Source organism: Equus caballus, chromosome 3 (genome assembly GCF_041296265.1).
Source record: "Equus caballus isolate H_3958 breed thoroughbred chromosome 3, TB-T2T, whole genome shotgun sequence".
Classification (NCBI taxonomy): Eukaryota; Metazoa; Chordata; class Mammalia; order Perissodactyla; family Equidae; genus Equus; species Equus caballus.
Window position 1 is genome coordinate 121,862,099 of NC_091686.1, and position 18,456 is coordinate 121,880,554.

General features: G+C 61.1%; 1 protein-coding gene across 6 annotated transcripts in view; it reads left to right on the plus strand.

The window, feature by feature from the left end:
* The window catches only part of SH3TC1 (SH3 domain and tetratricopeptide repeats 1), a 59,212-nt gene extending 53,242 nt beyond the window's left edge, over positions 1 to 5,970 (plus strand). For all 6 annotated transcript variants that reach the window (XM_023638431.2, XM_023638429.2, XM_070262803.1 and 3 more), the window contains exons 17-18: positions 207 to 403; positions 4,650 to 5,970. In XM_023638431.2, the coding sequence (XP_023494199.2) occupies positions 207 to 403; positions 4,650 to 4,907 (455 nt within the window). In that variant the 3' untranslated portion in view covers positions 4,908 to 5,970. The remainder of the gene's footprint in view (positions 1 to 206; positions 404 to 4,649) is intronic.
* Positions 5,971 to 18,456: the final 12,486 nt, after the last annotated feature.

Here is an 18,456-nt window from a genome sequence, read left to right on the forward strand (position 1 = left end):
CGTCCAAATCCACGACTTTGCCACATCCTCGAGGCGGGGCAGCAGGCGCTATTCAGTCCACTGCACAGACGGGAAAGTGCGGCTCGAGCCGGGCAGTGACCGCCTGGAGCTCTGAGACACTGTCGGTGCAGCTGCTCCCCACTGGCCTGCATCCCCTGCGCCTCCACAGCCGCATCCTCATGATGTCCCCCACACTGTGTCCCCAGGGGACCGGCTGAACGAGCGAGTGGCCTACCACCGGCTGGCCGCCCTGCACCACCGGCTGGGCCATGGCGAGCTGGCTGAGCACTTCTACCTCAAGGCCCTGTCGCTCTGCAGCTCGCCGCTGGAGTTCGAGGAAGAGACCCTGTATTACGTGAAGGTGTACCTGGTGCTTGGGGACATCATCCTCTACGACCTGAAGGTGGGGGGCGGGGCTCAGGGCGCTGGGGCGTGGGGGAGCCATTGCCGCGCCCTTGGAGTGGGACTACTGCCCAGGACCTCGGAGCCTGGGTCCAGGTCCTCTCCAGTGTCAGCCCCTGTGGTCTACCTGGCTGTGAGGAGCAGGCGTGGTCAGCAGACACTGTCCCAGCTCCCCCGTGGGCCAGGCCCTGTCCTCAAGAGCTCCGGGTCGGGGCAGTGGGAGAGGCTGCCCTTGGGTAAATGAGAAACAAGAGGGAGTGTAGTCAGGGAGGCCTCCTGGAGGAGGTGACTGCAAAGCTGAGTCTTGACAGTCCAGCAAGAGTTAGCCACCAAAAAGTGGGAGGGAGACGAGGACATTCCGAGGGGCAGGGGAAGGGTCACCGTGATCCCCAGAGACCTACACTGTAAGGCGCAACCCAAATCCTGGCCCCTCTTCCAGGAAGCCTGCCAGTCTGTGCAGTGCCCTTCCTTCCTGGAATCTTGAGATGCCTGTAGCCCTCACGTCACCCGGGTGGCGCAGGCCGGCCCTGTCCTCATCCCACTTCACAGAGAGGGAAAGTGCGGCTGGGGGCTGCATGCGACAGGCAGCAGGTTTGTAGCTGGAACACCACTGCAGGCAGCCTGGCTGAGTCCCTGCCCTGTCGCGGCTGGAGGGGCGGGAGCTGGGGCCTCTTTTCCGTCCACCTCAGAGCCCTGCAGTGGACGCAGACAGGCCTGGAGAGCGACCTCCATCGCACCCCTGCACAGGCGTCCCCACCTCAACCCACCCGGGTCTAGCGTTGCATCTGCACAGCATCCTTGATCTGGGTTGGCTGAGGGGCGAGGGCGCCACACCCCAGGGGCCGAGGTCTCCCCCTCCCCCCTCCACCGAATGACATCTAGGAGCTGGGGTGGCCCTGGAAGAAACCCACCCGGTCTGTATCCCCACTCCACTGCCTGGGGTGGCCCTGGCTGTGTGCTGGCAACACCTGGTGGTCAGAAGTGGTCACTGCAGCCTCCTGCAATGTCAGCCAGGCAGTTGTGGGGGAGCAACAGCGGGGACCCGGGCAACTGTGCCTCACCGCAGATAAGGCTCTGCAATGACCAGGTTCTTCATGGTCCAGGCTCTGTGCATCGTCCAGGCTCTGTGCATGGTCCAGGCTCTGTGCATCGTCCAGGCTCTGTGCATCGTCCAGGCTCTGCACGGTCCAGGCTCTGTGCATGGTCCAAGCTCTGTGCAATCCAGGCTCTGTGTGGTCCAGGCTCTGTGCATGGTCCAAGCTCTGTGCGGTCCAGGCTCTGTGCGGTCCAGGTTCTCTGAGGTCCAGGCTCTGTGCAGTCCAGGCTCTGTGCATGGTCCAGGCTCTGCACGGTCCAGGCTCTGCGCGGTCCAGGCTCTGTGTATGGTCCAGGCTCTGTGCGGTCCAGGCTCTGTGCCTGGTCCAGGCTCTGTGCATGGTCCAGGCTCTGTGCGGTCCAGGCACTGTGCATGGTCCAGGCTCGGTGCGAGCCAAGCTGTGTGTGGTCCAGGGTCTGTGCATGGTCCCGGCTCTGTGCATGGTCCCGGCTCTGCGCAATCCAGGCTCTTTGCATGGTCCACGCTCTGTGCTCTCCAGGTTCTCTTAGGTCCAGGTTCTCTGAGGTCCAGGCTCTGTGCAGTCCAGGCTCTGTGCATGGTCCAGGCTCTGTCCGGTCCAGGCTCTGTGCATGATCCAGGCTGTGTGCATCGTCCGGGCTCTGCACGGACCCAGTTCTGTGCATGGTCCAGGCTCTGTGCATGGTCCAGGCTCTGTGCATTTTCAAGGCTATGCATGGTCCAGGCTCTGTGCATGGCCCAGACTTGGTTCGGTCCAGGCTCTGTGCGGTCCAGGCTCTGTGCATGGTCCAGACTCGGTTCGGTCTAGGCTCTGTGCGATCCAGGCTCTGTGCATGGTCCAGGCTCTGTGCATGGTCCAGTTGCGATCTTGGTTCTCTGAGATCCAGGTTCTCTGAGGTCCAGGCTCTGTGCAGTCCAGGCTCTGTGCATGGTCCAGGCTCTGTGCATGGTCCAAGTTGTCTGACGTCCAGGCTCTGTGCATGGTCCAGGCTCTGTGCGGTCCAGGTTCTCTGAGGTCCAGGCTCTTTGTGGTCCAAGATCTGTGCGGTCCAGGTTCTGTGTGGTCCAGGCTCCTCATGGTCCAGGCTCTGCATGGTCCATCCTCTGGGGGGTTGGCTCTTCGCATGCTCTGCTGTTCTGGAGGAGCTGGTGTCCTCACAGGACAGGCAGGAGCCTGAGGCTAGGTGCGGTCAGCTCATTAGAGAAAGTTCAAGCAATGAGGTGGGGTTCCAGCACCTGGGACTCTGGGATCCCGTGACCTTCTGACCCGGGTCTGCGCCAGGTCCTCCTCTGTGTCCGGGACCATGGAGCCTGGTGGTGGAGCAGGGCTGTGGTCAACCTCACCTGAGCTGCATACACCCCAACCCCTCGGTGTCTGAGGATGGGGCCACATGGAGCTCGTACCACCGCAGCTTCTGTGTGATCAATTACCAAGCAGCTATAAGGGGAAACTGACGCTGCCTGGGGAAGCGAATAGACTTGCCCAGGATGAGGGGTGCGAGAGCCAAGCCAGCGGCAGCTCCAGGCCCCGAGGTCCCTGATCTGACACCCAGGCAGATCCTTGCTTGCTCACCTTTGACCCTGGGATGGGGTCCTGGGCACAGGGCCTCATGTCTCCACCATCACCTGGGAGGAAGGAAAGGGTGAGGCTGCAGCCGAGGGGCCGAGGACCTGGGCCAGGGTGGCTGCAACCAAGGGGCAGAGAACTCTGCCTCCTTCCAACCCACTTCCCAAGCCATGCTACCACCCCCAGGCGTGTGGCACTGTCGGCACCAGGCCTGCCTTTACCAGGACAAGGCCTCAGAAGTCCCTCAGGGCCACTGCTGACCTCACCCCCTCCCCCACGTGCCGGGAGGCAGAGAGGTCCCTTCATGCCCCTCGTGTGACTGGGGCTCCCTGCTCAGGACAGGGCTGGGAAGGAGACAGGGGGCGGGATGGGGCCTGTAAGTGCCACCCTGGTCTGGGGGTCTTCAGGCATCTCTGCTGCTGGTCTGTCTGAAGGGGTCAGCTTTAGCCTGCGCGTGGTGTGTCACAGCCCAAACTAGGAGACGTGGGATAGGACAAAGCTGGCTGTGAATCCTGGGTCTGCCACCCACTAGCTGTTACATGCACACGTGCAACACGCACACACATGCACACGAATACACACCACCACGGCCCCCAACCACCCACTTTGGCTGCTTCCTTCTGTTTTGTTTGGAGGATGCCCCCTCTTCCAGGAAGTCCTCCCATCCCACCCCAAGCTGAGTCAGGGCCCCCACAGGCTGCTGGGCTTCCCTCTGCCACAGCACCAGTTGTCCCTATGGTCAGCGTCACCCATCAGAATCCGCGTGGCTCCCACCCGGACAGGGTCCAGCACCTGGAAGGGGCTGCGGGAACGCTCGTCTGCTTTTATTTTCTTCTGGGTCCTTGCTCCACGTGGGGGCAGTGAGGAGCAAGGGCTGGTGAATTTGGACTTTGCCCTAGGTGCTGGGGAGCCGTCATGAGCAGGGGTAGGATGGCAGGTTTGGGTTTTCCAATGGTCCCTCAGGTAACCTCGGTGTGGAGGAGAGTGGGGGGAGCTGGGGGGAGATGGGGGCACCCTGGCCGGGAGGCGACTATAAGGCAGAGGCCTCTGAAATGGGAGCGGGCATCCGGGGGTTCACGCCCATCGAAGCTGCAGAGGATTCTGAGACGAGCCTGCGAGGGGCTTTGCACTGGGCCTGATGTGTGGAGGCGCCCGGCCAGGCCGGCTCCAGGGTGGACACAGGGTGAGGGAGACGGCCCTGGGCTGGGGTGGGCCCTGCAGGGGGCTCTGAGCCGTCCCTGGGGAGGGCCACAGCTGTCCTCTGGGACGCCTGGGGGGCGCAGGGAGGGGCTTTGGGACAAGGGGCCGCTGGAGGGGACGCGATGACAGGCCTGCTCCCGAGGGCGGGCCGCCGTGGGGTCTGGAGCACATGAAGACCGGGGCTGCCAAAACGCCAGGCCCACCCAGACCCCAGGTCCGACGGGACAGGAGCCCCCCGTGGAGGACAGTGGGAGCCGAGTCCAGGGGCGGCTCCACGGAGGCCTCGGCCCCTGGGGCGCGGCTGGGGTCCAGGGCGTGGGGGACAGCCTGCGGGGAGGCTCCCACCTGCGCCAGGGTTGGGATGACGTGGGAGCCAGGGCTGCGTCCATCGCCTGTCTCCCCCAGGACCCGCTTGACGCGGCCGGATACTACCAGCTGGCGCTGGCGGCGGCCGTGGACCTGGGCAACAAGAAGGCCCAGATGGAGATCTACTCCCGCCTGGCCACCGTCTACCACAACTCCCTGCGGGACCGCGAGAAGTCCCTCCTCTTCTACCAGAAGGCCCGCACCTTCGCCGCTGAGCTCAGCGTCCGCAGGGTCAACACGGCCCCCCAGCGGGGCTGCGGGCGGGTGCCCTGGCTGGTCCCTGGTCCCCCGCCCTGAGGCCCGTCTAGGGGGGTTCTCCCCCGGCCCGCTGTCTCTGGGCGGCTCACTCTCTGGGAAGTGGAGGCGCGAGGTGGGGGTCAAACAGCAATAAACGATGCAGTAACCTCTTGACGTCTGCAGGGCCCCTTCCCTGGCCTGCCTCCCGGGGACAGTTGAGGGACCAGGGACCAGCCCTGTCCCCAGGCACCCGCCCCGCTGCTGGTCCTCAGGCCTGAGCCAGAAGGCTGTGAGTTCAGCAGACCCAGTGTGGCCTCGGGCAGGTCACTCCCCTCAGCGTCCAGTCTCTTGCCTGGCAGCGGGAGTCAGTCGTGGGGTTCCCTGGGCATCTTCTCCCTTCCCCGAGCCCTCGCCATGTGTCCAGCACTGGGCTCTGCCTTCCATCCTCAAACCGCCCTGCGAGGTCAGGACTGTTTCATCCCTGTTTATGGCTGAAGAAACGGAGGCACAGAGAGGTTAGGTGCCTTGCCCAGGGTCACACAGCAGGTAGGTAGGGGCAGAGTTCCTGGGTCTAGTGTGGTAACCGCCATACCACTCTGCCAGCCTGCCTGGAGGGACATGGCCCCATTAACACGCAAGGGCGGGTCCTGGAAGAAGGTCCCCCTGTCACTGTCCTGTCCCTCTCCACCCCTTGTGTGTGTCAAGAAAGCCACAGAGACAGGAGAAGGTGGCCCAAGTGTTCCCGCACTGGAGCGTCCTGGGGCCCAGCCTGGCCAGCCCCACCTGCAGCCCCCGGTCAGCCCTCAGGAAGAGTGGTGGCGGGGCCTCTAGCCCCATGTGGAGTCCGCTGCTGAGTGTGTTTGAGCCTCGTCTGGGCCGCGCCCCCAGCCCTCCCGCCCCCTCCCTCCCCGCTCCCAGCAACCAGCCAAGGGCCAGAATCCCAGCCCTTCCGAGGTTGAAACCAGCGCCCTCCCCGATTCACAGCCGGGAAACCGAGGCTCAGAGAGGCCGTGGGCATCCTGCGTGGTTCTCCCCCTCGGCCCTGCTCCGAGCTCCTCGTCTTTGATTTATTTTGCTGATGAAGTGAGACTCACGTGACATAAAACTAACCGTTTGAAGCGAACAATTCCGTGGCATTTTTGTGCATCACAGTTTTGGGCGACCACTGCCTCTGTCTGGACCCCAAACCTTCCATCTCCCCAAAGGAACTCCTGTCCCCTGGAGCAGTCACTTCTCATCCCCCGGAGACCGTCATTTAACAGAAGGGGAAACCGAGGCCTGGAGAGGGGCCAGCTGGTGGGGCAGAGCCCAGGTTCAGTCCTGGCTGTGGCTCTGCGTGTGCCCAGGAGAGGCAGCAGAGCCCGAAGGCCCCGTGGGGAGGGCGGGGCAGGGAGCTCCATCCATCCATCCGTCCATCCTCTGATCTCGGGGTGAGGGGTGCCCCACCCCAGGCCTTCCCACCAGGGGGCAGCAGAGAGCTTTCCAGAACCGGGGGAACGGAGCGCATCCCAGGAGAACAGCCGACAAGGCTTGACCCCAAACTGCCCTCTCCATGGGCTGGGTTTGGACAGCGGAGGTGGGGGCGCGGGAACGGAAAACACGAAGACTGATGGCCTGCGCCCACCGGACACAGCAGGTAGGGCGGGTCCCGGTTGCCTCCAGGTCACAGATCTCAGGGGGTCCACCCGCCGGGCTGCGCCCCGGGCCTGGCCTGCAGCCACTCCATGTGGGGGGACCAGCGGGCTGGCCGCTCTCCATCCACCACCTGCCTTGGAGGACGGGGCCCTGGGAGGCTGTGCCGTCCCTGACCCGCTACGAGCGGTTGTTGCCCCAGGGCCCCACCACCCCTGGTCCGCACTGGCGGCGCCGACCTCCTGGGACCCCATTGCTCTCGGGAGCAGACCTGGAGGTCCAGAGGGGGGTTTGATCCGGCAACCCCTGGGTTCAAGTCCAGCCCCCGCTCACAGGCTGCGGGCTTCTCTGAGCCCCGGTTTGGTCACAATGACCGCGAGGCTGATAATCCTGGTGTTGGGGTCAAAGTGAGGATTGCAGAAGCAGGCTCAGCCCAGCGCCAGGGCTGGGCTACGAGTCGTCTGTTTCCTATTAGCAGAACTGATTGCTGCGGGAAGGGCTCCCACAACCACAGGCTGCGAGACGCTCAGCCAAAGGCTGAGTCACTCTGGCCAAGTTGCTTAACCTCTCAGACCCTCAGTCTCTTCTTCGTCTGTTACTGAAGACAGACCCTACCGCAGGGTTCTGAGAATGAAGAGAAAATGTGTCCCGGGCACAGAGTGGGCAGCACTGAGCAGGAGAGCTGGCGGGTGGAGGCCAGGGGGCTGGCTTGGGCCCCAGGCAGACAGCTCCGGTCCTGCTCTGCCCCCTGGAGGCCAGGGTCCAGGCAGCAGCCCCTTGAGACCCTCTCTCAGCAGAGTGGGTATGGGATGGGTGTGTGCCTGGCACATAGTAGGCACTCAGCCCTGTGCACTGAGTGGGTGCACAGCCCGGAAGCCCCACACTCTGGCTTCAGAAGAAGGTACTGGCATCAACACTGGGTCCCTTCAGTGGCTGTCCACACAGGTTCTCTGTGCACCTACCGTGCAAGCTTCATGATGGCCAGTTGCAGGCTGAGCTGTGTGGGGACCGAGGGGACAAAAGACCCCTCCTGGAGGAGCCCCTGGGGCTGGGAATGAAGTCACACTCCTTGCTGGGGGTCTCTGGAGACTCATCCACCTCCCCAAACAGAGAAGGAAAGCCACCTGCCCAGGGTCACACAGCCCCACCTCCTGACTGCCAGGTGCCGGAGCTCCACCCCAACACGGCTGTCTCTGCCCTCCTTTCTCTGAGTCGGCTTCATCCAAGGGGCAGATGTTGACCCAAGTCCAGGTCGGCCCCAGGTTTGGATGAGGAAACCGAGGCTCAGTGAGGGATAGTGACCATCCCAAGGATGCGCAGCATCTGTTGTCATCTTCATATCACTGTAGAGTCACTGCAGCCCCATCGCCTCCAAACCACGGGCAGGAGCTGCGAGGAGGTGTGTGCGCCCAGCGTGAAGCTGAGCTCTCCCGGGCAGAGTTCTCCAGGGATGGGAGAGACTGCCCCGGGGAGAGGGGAGCTCCTCGTCAGCAGAGGGGTTCAAGCAGGCCCCGGAGCGTCTTCCCTGTGAGCAGAGAGGCGAGTCTAGGAGACCCTGAGAGTCTGCTGGGGGCAGTGAGGTGCCCCTCGGACTCCGGTCTGCACCATCTGTGACCCGGCTGCCTTCCAGGAGCCTGGGGGCAGTCAGCGTGCGCTTCCCTGGCGTCCAGCGCCTGGCCTGGGCCGCGGGATGTCGATCACAGGCAGTGTGGCTGGTGGGGCCTGTCTGCTGGCAGTGGGGTGGGGTCTGCAAGTTGAGGTTCCCATCCAGGCTTTGCCTCTCCAGCCAGTGCGGCCAGGAGCACCCAGCAGAGAGCGCTGTCCGCGTGCCGATGCTCCCCGGGCTGGGAGCCTCAGTCTTAGGGTGGGGAAAGGGGGAAGCGAGGTGGTCCTGCCAGACTGTTAGGAAGCTTAACAGCAGTGCATGGAAGGCCCAGCATTTCCCCCAGGGCTCTGAAGCTCCTCAGAACAGTGCGGAAATGCGGGTGGAAACAGCGGTGATGCATGGTCGCCCGATGGAGGCAGAATTCTATGATGGTCCAGTGCAATCCCCTCCCTTGAGTGAAACTGTGACTGTGACAGGATGTCACTCTCATACTTAGGTCAGGTTGTGTGGCAACGGCGGAGAGATTCTGCAGAAGTAATTAGGATCTCTGATTATTTGACTTTGAGTTACCCAACGGGCAGATTATCCTGGGCGGGCCTGACCTAATCAGGTGAGCCCCTTGGGGCCCAGCCTTCTCTGCAGGGAGAGAATTGAAGCTGCAGAGATTCTCCTACAGCCTCGAAGAAGCAAACAGCCACGGGTGTGAACTTCCTATGGAGGGGCCCATGTGACGAGGAGCTGAGGGGCCTCTAGGAGTGGAGTGGTCCCCGGCCGGCAGCCCTCAAGAGCGTGGGGACCTCAGTCCTGCAACCACAAGGCACTGAATTCTGCCAACAATCACATGGCTTGGAAGGGGTCCCTGATTCTCAGATGAGATCACAGCCAGTGACACCGTGATTACAGTCTGCTGAGACCCTGAGCAGAGAAGCGTGCCGACTCCTGACCCACAGAAACTGCGAGGCAGTAAACGGGTGTTGTTCTTAGCCTCTAAGTTTGCGACAATTTGTTACCAAGTGCAGACAACAAACACCAAAGCAGAGCCCCAGGTGTCCCTGCGGCCTGGATGCCCCCCTTGAAGGACCCTGTTAAGCAGCATGCTGGGACCCCTCCCCACAAGACCTCCCTCCCCACTTGCCCGCACTCCCCTGGCTCCACAGATCCCTGTGGGGGCGTGAGGTTTGGCTCCCGCAACAGGAGATAAAGATGCAGGGAAGGCAAGAGGGCCAGATGTCGGGACCCCAGGGTCTCAGCCACCCCCCAGCACAGCCGCGGGGCCCCAGGCAGCCTGGGCTCAGGGCCCTTCTTCGCTGAATGGAGGGCAGCCTGCCTGGGCGGGCCACAATCCCCGGGAACAGGGGTTCTCCCCCAGTGACAGCCGTTCCAGCCATGAGCGTGGCCCTCGTCCTCCGGCGCTGTGCTCACAAGGCCAGCCCTTTCCACCCAGCCAGACCCAAAAACATGATTTCACAACCTCTGTGGCTTCGGGCTGGGTGTGTACAGCGTCCCGGGAAGCGGGATCACAGGGTCAGGGGTGTCTGCAGAAGACAGGGACCTCCCTCCCAGGACATGCAGGGTCAGCTCCCCACGCCTGTGACGGCTCCAGCAAGCCTGCCTGCAGAGTGAGGGAACCCCTCAGGGGACCCACGGATCTGGGAAGACTGAGGCTGGGGGAGGGCGGGGCTGGGTTTCCAGAGAAGTCGAGGGAGGGAGGCGCAGACGTCTCAGGCCCGGGAGCAGGCCCGCCCCTCCGTGAGGGCAGCAGGGAGGCCCCGTGGAGTGCGGTCAGGACTCGCACTGAGTGCTTCTCGGTCCCGCTTGAGTAGACACACCCGTCCCCACTGGGCCTGGATCCTAGAGCCGAGTGCGCGGCTGGGCGGGCCCTGACGGAGCCCAGCCAGGCTATCTAGGAATAACCCTAACCAAATACTTACTGTGTTCATGGGAGGAAAACGTGATATGGTAAAGATGACAGTTTTCTTTAAATTGATATGTAGCTTTGTGGCAATTCCCCCCCAAAAAATCCCAAGGGGTTTATGTAAAACTTCACAAACTGAAGAAAAAAAGGTCAGCGACAGCTATGGCGCGGCTGACGAAGAGAACTGTCGAGGGGCCTGGCCCCATCAGAGCCGACGGTTCATTACAAAATTAGTTCGTTAATATAGGGTAGTATTGGAACAGGGATAAATAAATAACTTTGGAGGAAAAAAGGCAGCCTGGCACTGAATTACCGAACACGGGACGCTCGCTGTGAGGAGGCGGACCCCCAGCGAGGACCGGGATCCTGCGGGAACCGGGGCGGGAGCCCTTAGCACCGTGTAGGAAAGGGCAGGCCGACCTCACGACCTCCTTGAAAATCCTCTCCTGCCAGAGGAGAAACCAAAGCATGGAAAGGAAAACGACAGTAACTTCTAAAAAAAAGGAGACTATCTGCATGAGCCAGGGTGAAGAAGAACGTCTCCAACGAGACACAAATAGCACGAGAAGGGAAGACTGGGGAGTTTGACTACGTTAAAATCATAAACCACTATGCGCGAAAGACACCACAGACAAGGTGAAGAGACCAGCCACCAGCTCAGAGAAGATCATTGAACACGTGTCCACAGCAGCATAAACTGTGTGTGTGTGTGTGTGTGTACTCTACGCAATACACACAGTATGTAACATGTGCATATGGTGATATGTATGTAAAATCTCCAAACATCTTATATAACCACACACACACACACACACACACACACACACGCACGCACACACACACACACACACACACAATCAAACAGTTATTTTAAATAAAGGGACAAAACTAGAAGCAGACAAATTATGGGAACGGAAAGCAAATTGGCCAATAGCGCTTATGAAGCCGCCCACCTCGCCAGCAGTCAGGACAACGCCATCCAGCCACGGTGAGATGCCCGCTCATCCCCAAGCCCGTGGAGCACTGGCAAGCACGAGTCAGTGGGAGCTCCCGCACCCTGCAGCCGAGAGTGAGAACTGGCACAACCACTTCAGAGAACAACGTGGCGTCATCTTGAAAACTTAGAAGTGACTTCCCGGCCGCCCTGTGTGTGCACGCCCAGGGACACAGCAAACCTCCCACATGCACCCCGGGAGCTGTGGAGGATTGCCAGAAGCACCCTTTGCGGTGTAGACGTGGCAGGAGGGAAATGGACAGGGTTCTTCCCTCCCACCAGGAACCAGACTCTCCCTCCCCCGCCGCTGAATCCCCATTGGCCACGTGAGTGGCTTTGGCTGATGGACATGAGCACACGTGACACAAGCATCAGGGCTTGGCCCCTTCCTGTGCTTGGAACACTGAGTCCTCCTCCACGAGAGTAAGTGGAGCCTCCTGGAGGACAAGAGGCCAGCAGGAGGAGAACCGAGGTGCCCTCAACAACCGCTATCCACATGGGCAAGGCCATCTGAGATCACGCAGTCACTCAGCCACCAGCTGGGCGCAGTGCACAGGAGTGCTCAACGGCCATCAGCCAAGTGGCCCAGTCAGAGCTGCTCGGCGGGCTTGGGAGCTACATAAACTGGTTGTTGCTTAGACCCATAAGTATTGGGGAGGTTTGTTATGCAGCAAAAACTGACAGATACAACGAAAAATGGAAAACCTCATCAATGTCCAACGGGAGAAATAAGTGCCTCGTGGTCTGTACAGCGAAACAGCGCCCAGCACTGAAAGCGGGTGAACTAGGACCGTACATAGACGAGTCTCCCGAATGCTGGGTAACTGTTAAGAAGCAAATTGTGCAGGATTACACAGTGTCCAGTACCACCAATACGCGGCTTGTCACCTTGAAGCTCCGATTCTGGTGGTGTGAACCCTGCATCCTGGCCAAGCTCCTGCCGCCCCCACGAGGTCCCTGAAGGCAACCCTGGGAGGGGATGCTCGTGCTGTGGTCCTGAGCCTGCACCAGCCCCTGTGGGACCCCCTGGTCACTTTGGGTGATGATGACGTGTCAGTGGAGGTTCTTCGATGCTAACAAGTGTACCATCTGGTGGGGATGTTGACAGTGAGGGGGGCTGTGGGGAGGCAGTCAGGTATGTGGGAACTCTCCGGACCTTCCCCTCAACTTTGCTGTGAGCCTAAAACTGCTCTAAAGAATAGTCTATTTTTTTTCAAATGGACAAGGGGTCCGCCAAAGGCAGGCGGTGGGGGAGGACCAGAACAGGGCGACTGAGGTCTGAGAAGGGCCCCCAAGCCCTGTCCTCCGGAAATTTAATCCTGCTCTGGGGGCAGGGGGTGAGGGGAGGGCCTTTGGCTGGAAAAGAAGCCTTCTGCTCAGGGACCGCCGACCTCGCTCCGGGGCCTCAGAGCAGGGCCCAGAGAAGGTTGCCCAACCTGGCCTTGGCGGAGCAGCAGCGATGGCCCAGGGCGGTGCCACCCTGAGGGTCCCAGGCCCCAGTTTGGGGGGCAAGGAAGTATCGAGTCTGCAGGCACAAGACTTGAAGCCCCCCTGGGGAGGGTGAAAGCAGTGGCCCTCATGATGCAGACCTCAGCAGGACCGTGGCCATGAGCCGTGGGTGACAGCCCTTGGTGACATCCAGGACTGGTTGGGGGGGGTCTCCTTGGCCAGCAGCCGAGGTCCTCCCCTGACGCCAGAGCCCCTGTCAGCCCCTGAGAATGGAGGAAAGGGGCAGGGCCAAGTTCAATCCTAAAGTGACCGCGTTTATAACCCACAGTGATGGACTCACTCTGAATAGAAGAACAAGGTTTCTGCCGCCACTGGGCCCAAGTTCCTTGTTAATCGGTCCAAGGTGGAGACCTGGCATCACAGTTTCTAAAAGCTCCCCAGATGACACTGTGAGGCGCGGGAGTGAGAACCTCGATCTTTGTGGAGCATCTGTGGCAATGTCCCCCACATAGTGGGGACATGGAAATGTGAGACAGAGCCCTTCTCCAGCCCTCTGCGGCCACACAGCTTGTCCAGCACCCACAGGTACATCGAGGGGTCTTCAGGGGTTGGTCCAAAGCAAGTTCTCCTCTGCAGGCTTCCAGTGCTCAAGGATCCTTCTGGAAAAGGGGAGGGCAAGGGAAACAAACCAGGTGGGTCTGGACGGCGAGTCAGTAGTTTTTAGAACTTTTATTCATTTATTCAAGTGTAAGACTGTGTTGGTTTCCTGTGGGAGCTGTAACAAATGACCACAAGCTGGACGGCTAAAAGAACAGACAGGTAACCCTTTAGTTCTGGACGCTGGAAGCCTGAAAGCCAGGTGTCTGCAGGGGTACCTTGCTCTGGGGCCTCCGGGGAGAATGGCTCCAGGCTTATTGCAGCTCTGGTGGCTGCCAGCATCCTTGGGCTTGTGGCGGCATCACTCCAACAATCAAGGGGAGCGTCTTGAAACCTCCCTCTGCTCCGTCCTCACGTCTCCATCTGTGGGCATGTGGATCCCCTCTGCCTCCTCCCAAAAGACACTGTCATTGCACTTAGGGCCACCAGGTAATCCAGGACCATCCCCCGTCTCAAGCTCCTTCATTTAAGCACGTCGGCAGCATCCGTTTTTTGCTGTGCAATCTCACATTCTCAGGATCCCGGTTCAGCCATGGGCATCTTTGGGGACAGCCATCCCACTGCCCACCTGTCAAGGGCTATTCAAACCTCCTGCACCTTCACACTCCTCCCCCTCCTTCTTCTGTCTGTTCCCACCCTGGAGGAGGAGGCTGGCCTTCTCACATCGCTGCCTCTTCTCCGGAGAGTCCTGGGGCTCGGGGATGAGTTAACGGGCGGTGGTCCTTCATTCGCTCATTCCTGGGGTCACGCGCCCATCAGGCCTTCCTTCCTGCACTTGCTCGGTGGGAAGTGGTCTATCCCAGGCCCTGCTGGGTCAGCTCCCTGGAGGGGGTGGGAAGCCCTCTGGCCCCTGCCCTGATGGAGTTTCTGTGAAGATGGGAGACAGACAAGCAGACAGAGACATCGTGCACCATGGGCAGGGACCCAGGGCTGGGGCCACAGGGGGTAGGGTGCCCTCCCTCAGGCGGAGACCCCTGAACGGAGGCCTGATGACACGTGGGCTCACCAAGAGGAGCCGAGCGTTCCCGGCCCGCTCATTTGTCCACTAAGAAATCTCCACTGGGCACTTGGCTTGTCCTGGAATTGTTCTGGGGCCTCTGCCCTGGTGGGGCTGGCATTCTGGCGGGGGAGTGGACCATAAAAAGTAAACATAACGAGTAAATTAGACAGTAGGTGAAGAGACCGTGAGCCCTAGAGAGCGGCGTGAGGAAGGAGGGGATGCAGGTGCATTTTAAATAGCCCCGTGGCTGTGTGGACCCCCGAGCACCAGAGGGAAGCCGGCAGGGGGCGGCGGTCCCCACACCAGCAGGCTGGGAAGGGCAGGCAGAGCCCCCCAGAGGAAGGGAAACGGGTGACCTGGAGCCTGGGAAGGAACCGCCGGCCCCGCGGAGGGCAGGAGCCAGACAGCAGCTGGCGGGCTCCCCGGCGGAGCTGGAGGCACAGCACCTCCGGCCACTGTGCGTGAACCCCTCTGCCATTGAGGGCCGCCGCTTCCGGGTCTGGGTCCGGATTCTGAGAGCCGGGTTTCTTTTCCTCGGGAGGAGTATGTATGTGTGTATATGTGTGTGTGAGAGGGGGAGAGAGAGGTGTAGGGAGAGCAGCCGAGGGGAGGAAGAGAGTGTGGCAGAGCTGGTGAGCCCACTGCCTCCCTTCAGGACCCTGAATTTAAGCTCTGACTCAGAAATTCGCATCCCTGAGAAATGCCAACCTCGAAGGGACAGACGACACACAAAAGGGGGCCATCAGGCATTTAGGGTGGGTGCCCCTTCCTCAGAGCACCCTCACGCCCACCTGGCACATTGCTAATCCCACCGGGCACAGGAGGGACCAAGGGCCACGATGGGGTGTGTCCAGGGCCACGCAGCCCAGAGGGGTCCCGGCTCCGCTGCTCAGAGCCACAGCCGTGGACAAGTAGGCCCCCTCGGAGTCTTGCTTTTCTCCTCTGTAAAGTAGGGTGATGTCGATCTCAGAGGCTCCCCGGAAGATCATGTGAGGGTGTTTTTGTAACGCACAGCCCTCTGGAATGAGGCTGTTGCTATTATTATCTTTTCACCGGAGAACGAACGCCTTGACAGGGACGACCACGTGCAGGTACTAATCTGTCCGTCACACCCCTGTGCACATGCCATGCTCCCTCCTCTGCCCGGTGGGCTCCTACTCACCCTTCAGGACCCACTGTGAAAGGTCCCCCTGGAAAGCCTGTCCCGGCTGTGCCTCCCCTCGCTAGGCCCCCACCTCTCTGTGTAGCACCTTTCACCCTAGATTCTCGCCTCCTGTTTCCCGCTGGCTCCTCCTGCTCACCAGGAGCCCCTGGAGGCCTGGGGGGCTCCTTCACCCTCTGTGCCACGCCCAGCACTGGGTCGGTGCCCAGGAAGCTCAGCTCCGGGAGGAGTGACCAGGAGAGGATGGTCAGGAAGCAGGCAGCAGCCCTCCGTGGGGCCAGGGTTTTGGGGAGTGTCCCTGCCTGCCAGGACGCAGCAGCAGCAGGCTGGGGAAGAGTGTCCCCGCCTGCAGGAAGGCTGGGGATTTCTGCACTCAGCAGAGCGTTCTTTTCTCTTCCCAGACGTCCCCGCAGCTCCTCCTTCCTGAGTCATGCTTCTTTTGCTGTGAGTTTTTGTATATTTTTTCCACCGAGGATGGGCCACGAGACTCTGGTTGATCTCCCGCTGCAGGCGGCTTCGCCAGGCAGCTACTGTCCACCATGCTGAGCAAGCGCGGGTTTCCGACCTCCCGCCTTGAGCCACACATGTTCTGAGGGGGAAGGCCAGGCCAGGTGCTTTCAGGACGAAGCAGAGTCCTCCTCGTGGCCGAGGCCCAGAGACAGGAAGTAGGTCGGGACGGGCAGAGCCCAGACCCCACCTGTGGCTCCCGGCCGCCCCCCAGGGCCCCAGGGCTGGTCCACAGGTAGGTGGGGGCAGTTCCCCTGGCCAGAAGGCCGGCAGGAGCTGGAGCCCAGCCAGTGTTCAGGGGGCTGCTCGGCGACAGACCCTCTCATCCCCTGTGTCTGTTTGGCGGTCCCCTTATCTCACCAGTGGTTTCCTTATTTGACGTTGCATGAAGGCCCTTGGCCTGTAGCCAGGGAACAAAAGCGACCCTGGGATTCGGACGCAGTCAGTGGCAATCAGGTTTATTCACCTGTAGGCCAGGCTGAAGACCCAGCTCTGAGCCCAGGAGGCTGGGTGGCCCTGAGAAAGGTAGCGGGTCGGATAGTGTCCCCCAAGATTTTTGTCACCCAGAAGCTCAGAGTGAGTGTGACCTTGTTTGAAATAGGGTCTTTACAGGTGCAGTTAGTTAAGGGTCTGGAGCTGAGACCATCCTGGATTATCCAGATGGGCCCTAAGCCCAGCGACCACTCCCTACAAGAGATGGAAGAGAAGACACACGAGGAGACAGAAGAGGTGAAGCTGGAGGAGCGGTTGGGGATGCAGCCACCAGCCCAGGGACGCGGGGCCCCCAGGGGCTGGGAGAGGCAGGAAGCATCCTCCCCTGGAGGCTCCGGAGGGGCCCAGACCGCCCACACCTTGATTTGGACTTCCGGCCTCCAGACTGGCAGAGAAGAAACTTCTGTCGTTTTAAGGCCTCAGTTGGTGGCCATTGGTTCCTGCCGCCCTGGGAAGCCAGGCCAGGACAATCGCCATGTCTAGTCCACGTGGACTCCCGGGCCCAGGGGAGCCCCGCCAGCTGCGGTGGAGGAGAGTGAGGGAGCCATCGGGTGCGGGATAGGTGATACCCCCATCCTACAGCAGGGGTGATGGCGGGGCTGGCCCTGTGCCCTCCCAGCGATCCTCCCACTCAGCTCTGTGCGGTTCGCGTCTGTCCGCACAGGAGGTGTTGGGCTGAGGCAGCAGTGGTGAAAGCAGCGGTGGTAGCAGAAACGTCCTTGGTAATTTTGCACACTGTTCTCCTCCTTCTTAAGAGGTGCCTCTGGCATTAGCAGTCGGAACATGGCGCCCTCACTAGGAGGGGCACAAGGGGCCCCTGGTGCTGGTCACTCCCTGCTCTTGACCTGGCAGGTGACCTGGGAAGGTTGTTTGTGAAAATTCATCCAGCCGTCCACCTAGGACAGGCTTCCCGGGCTGCAGCGTGCTGCGCGTCAGTGAGAAGGTATTTTTTAGAAGAGCTTTTCACATCCGTGGATGGTTTCGCCCCCCTGTCTCCCACGCGCCTCCCTGTCAAACACGGGCACGGGGCCCTGACTCCACAGCGGCCGTGCCAGGGCCCTTTCCTCTTCTGAGCCTCAGTTTACACATCGGCCAAGTAGGAAGAGAAACAACCCCATCCCAGGGTGTGGAGAGGACCAGGAGTCTGAAATTGAGGTGCACATGGTCCCGGCTGGAACTCGGGGCAGGGTGTGTGTTTGTCGACTGCCCCTCGTGGGTGCCTCCAAGCTCTGACACCCTCCGGCTCAAAGCACAGCCTCCTCCACTCCTAGGGGGGCCCTTTGTGGTACGAAAAACCAGGGACATGCAGCCCAGCGCCCCCCGCACAGAATCTCGACCTCCTACAGCCGCGAGACGCAGGGTGGGCCCCCGGCTCTAACTCTAGGTTGATGGAGACAGTGGCTCGCTGTGGGCCGGGGGAGGGGAGGGCAAGTCGCTCCCCCCTTGGAGCCTCAAGTCTCTCATCTGTGAAATGATGATGGGAGAATGGGATGAATGTGTTTCAGAGCACCAAGAAGTGGGTGGGCTCCAAAGAGTGCACCCGAGAGACCACCGTGTGTCACGTCGGTAAGATGGCAGGGGTCCCCACACCCCAGCTCAGGGAACCCTGGCCAGCTGCTGGATCTGGGGTCGGACTGGGCGAGGGTTCATGAAGGAGGTGGCAGTTCGGTGGGGCCTTAACTGTGTGACACTTTCATGTCTCCCACCTCCCTAGCCTCACTCAGCTCCCTGAGTATTGTCCACGTGTCCCGGCTCGGGCCTTGACCCACAGGAGGAGGGAGCCGTGACTGAGCCAGCAGCTGAGGAGGGAGGGGAGCAGAGGACTCGGGCGAGGCCCTGGACTGAGTTGGGGGCTGCGGGGAGGTCCCGTCAAGCAGGCTGCGGGGGGGCGGGATTTGAGTGTGAGCAGCTGCTGGCCAGAGCCCAGGGGTCATCCCGCAGCACGGGCGGCTCGCTGGCCTTCCGTCCTAGACACCCTCTGCACGGCCTCCCTTTGTGTCCTCAGAGGACACGCATCCCGAGCAGGGACCAGGCTGCAGGGAGGCACCGCGTGGCAAGTATCTTTTAAAGATAATCCCCAAGGGTGGCAAAGGCGTGCCGCGATAGGATCACCTGCGGGTGGAGGAATAAACCCACAGAACCTTGTAGAAAGCAGGTCGGCTCTGTGTCAAGTCTTAGAAGAGCTTATATTCATG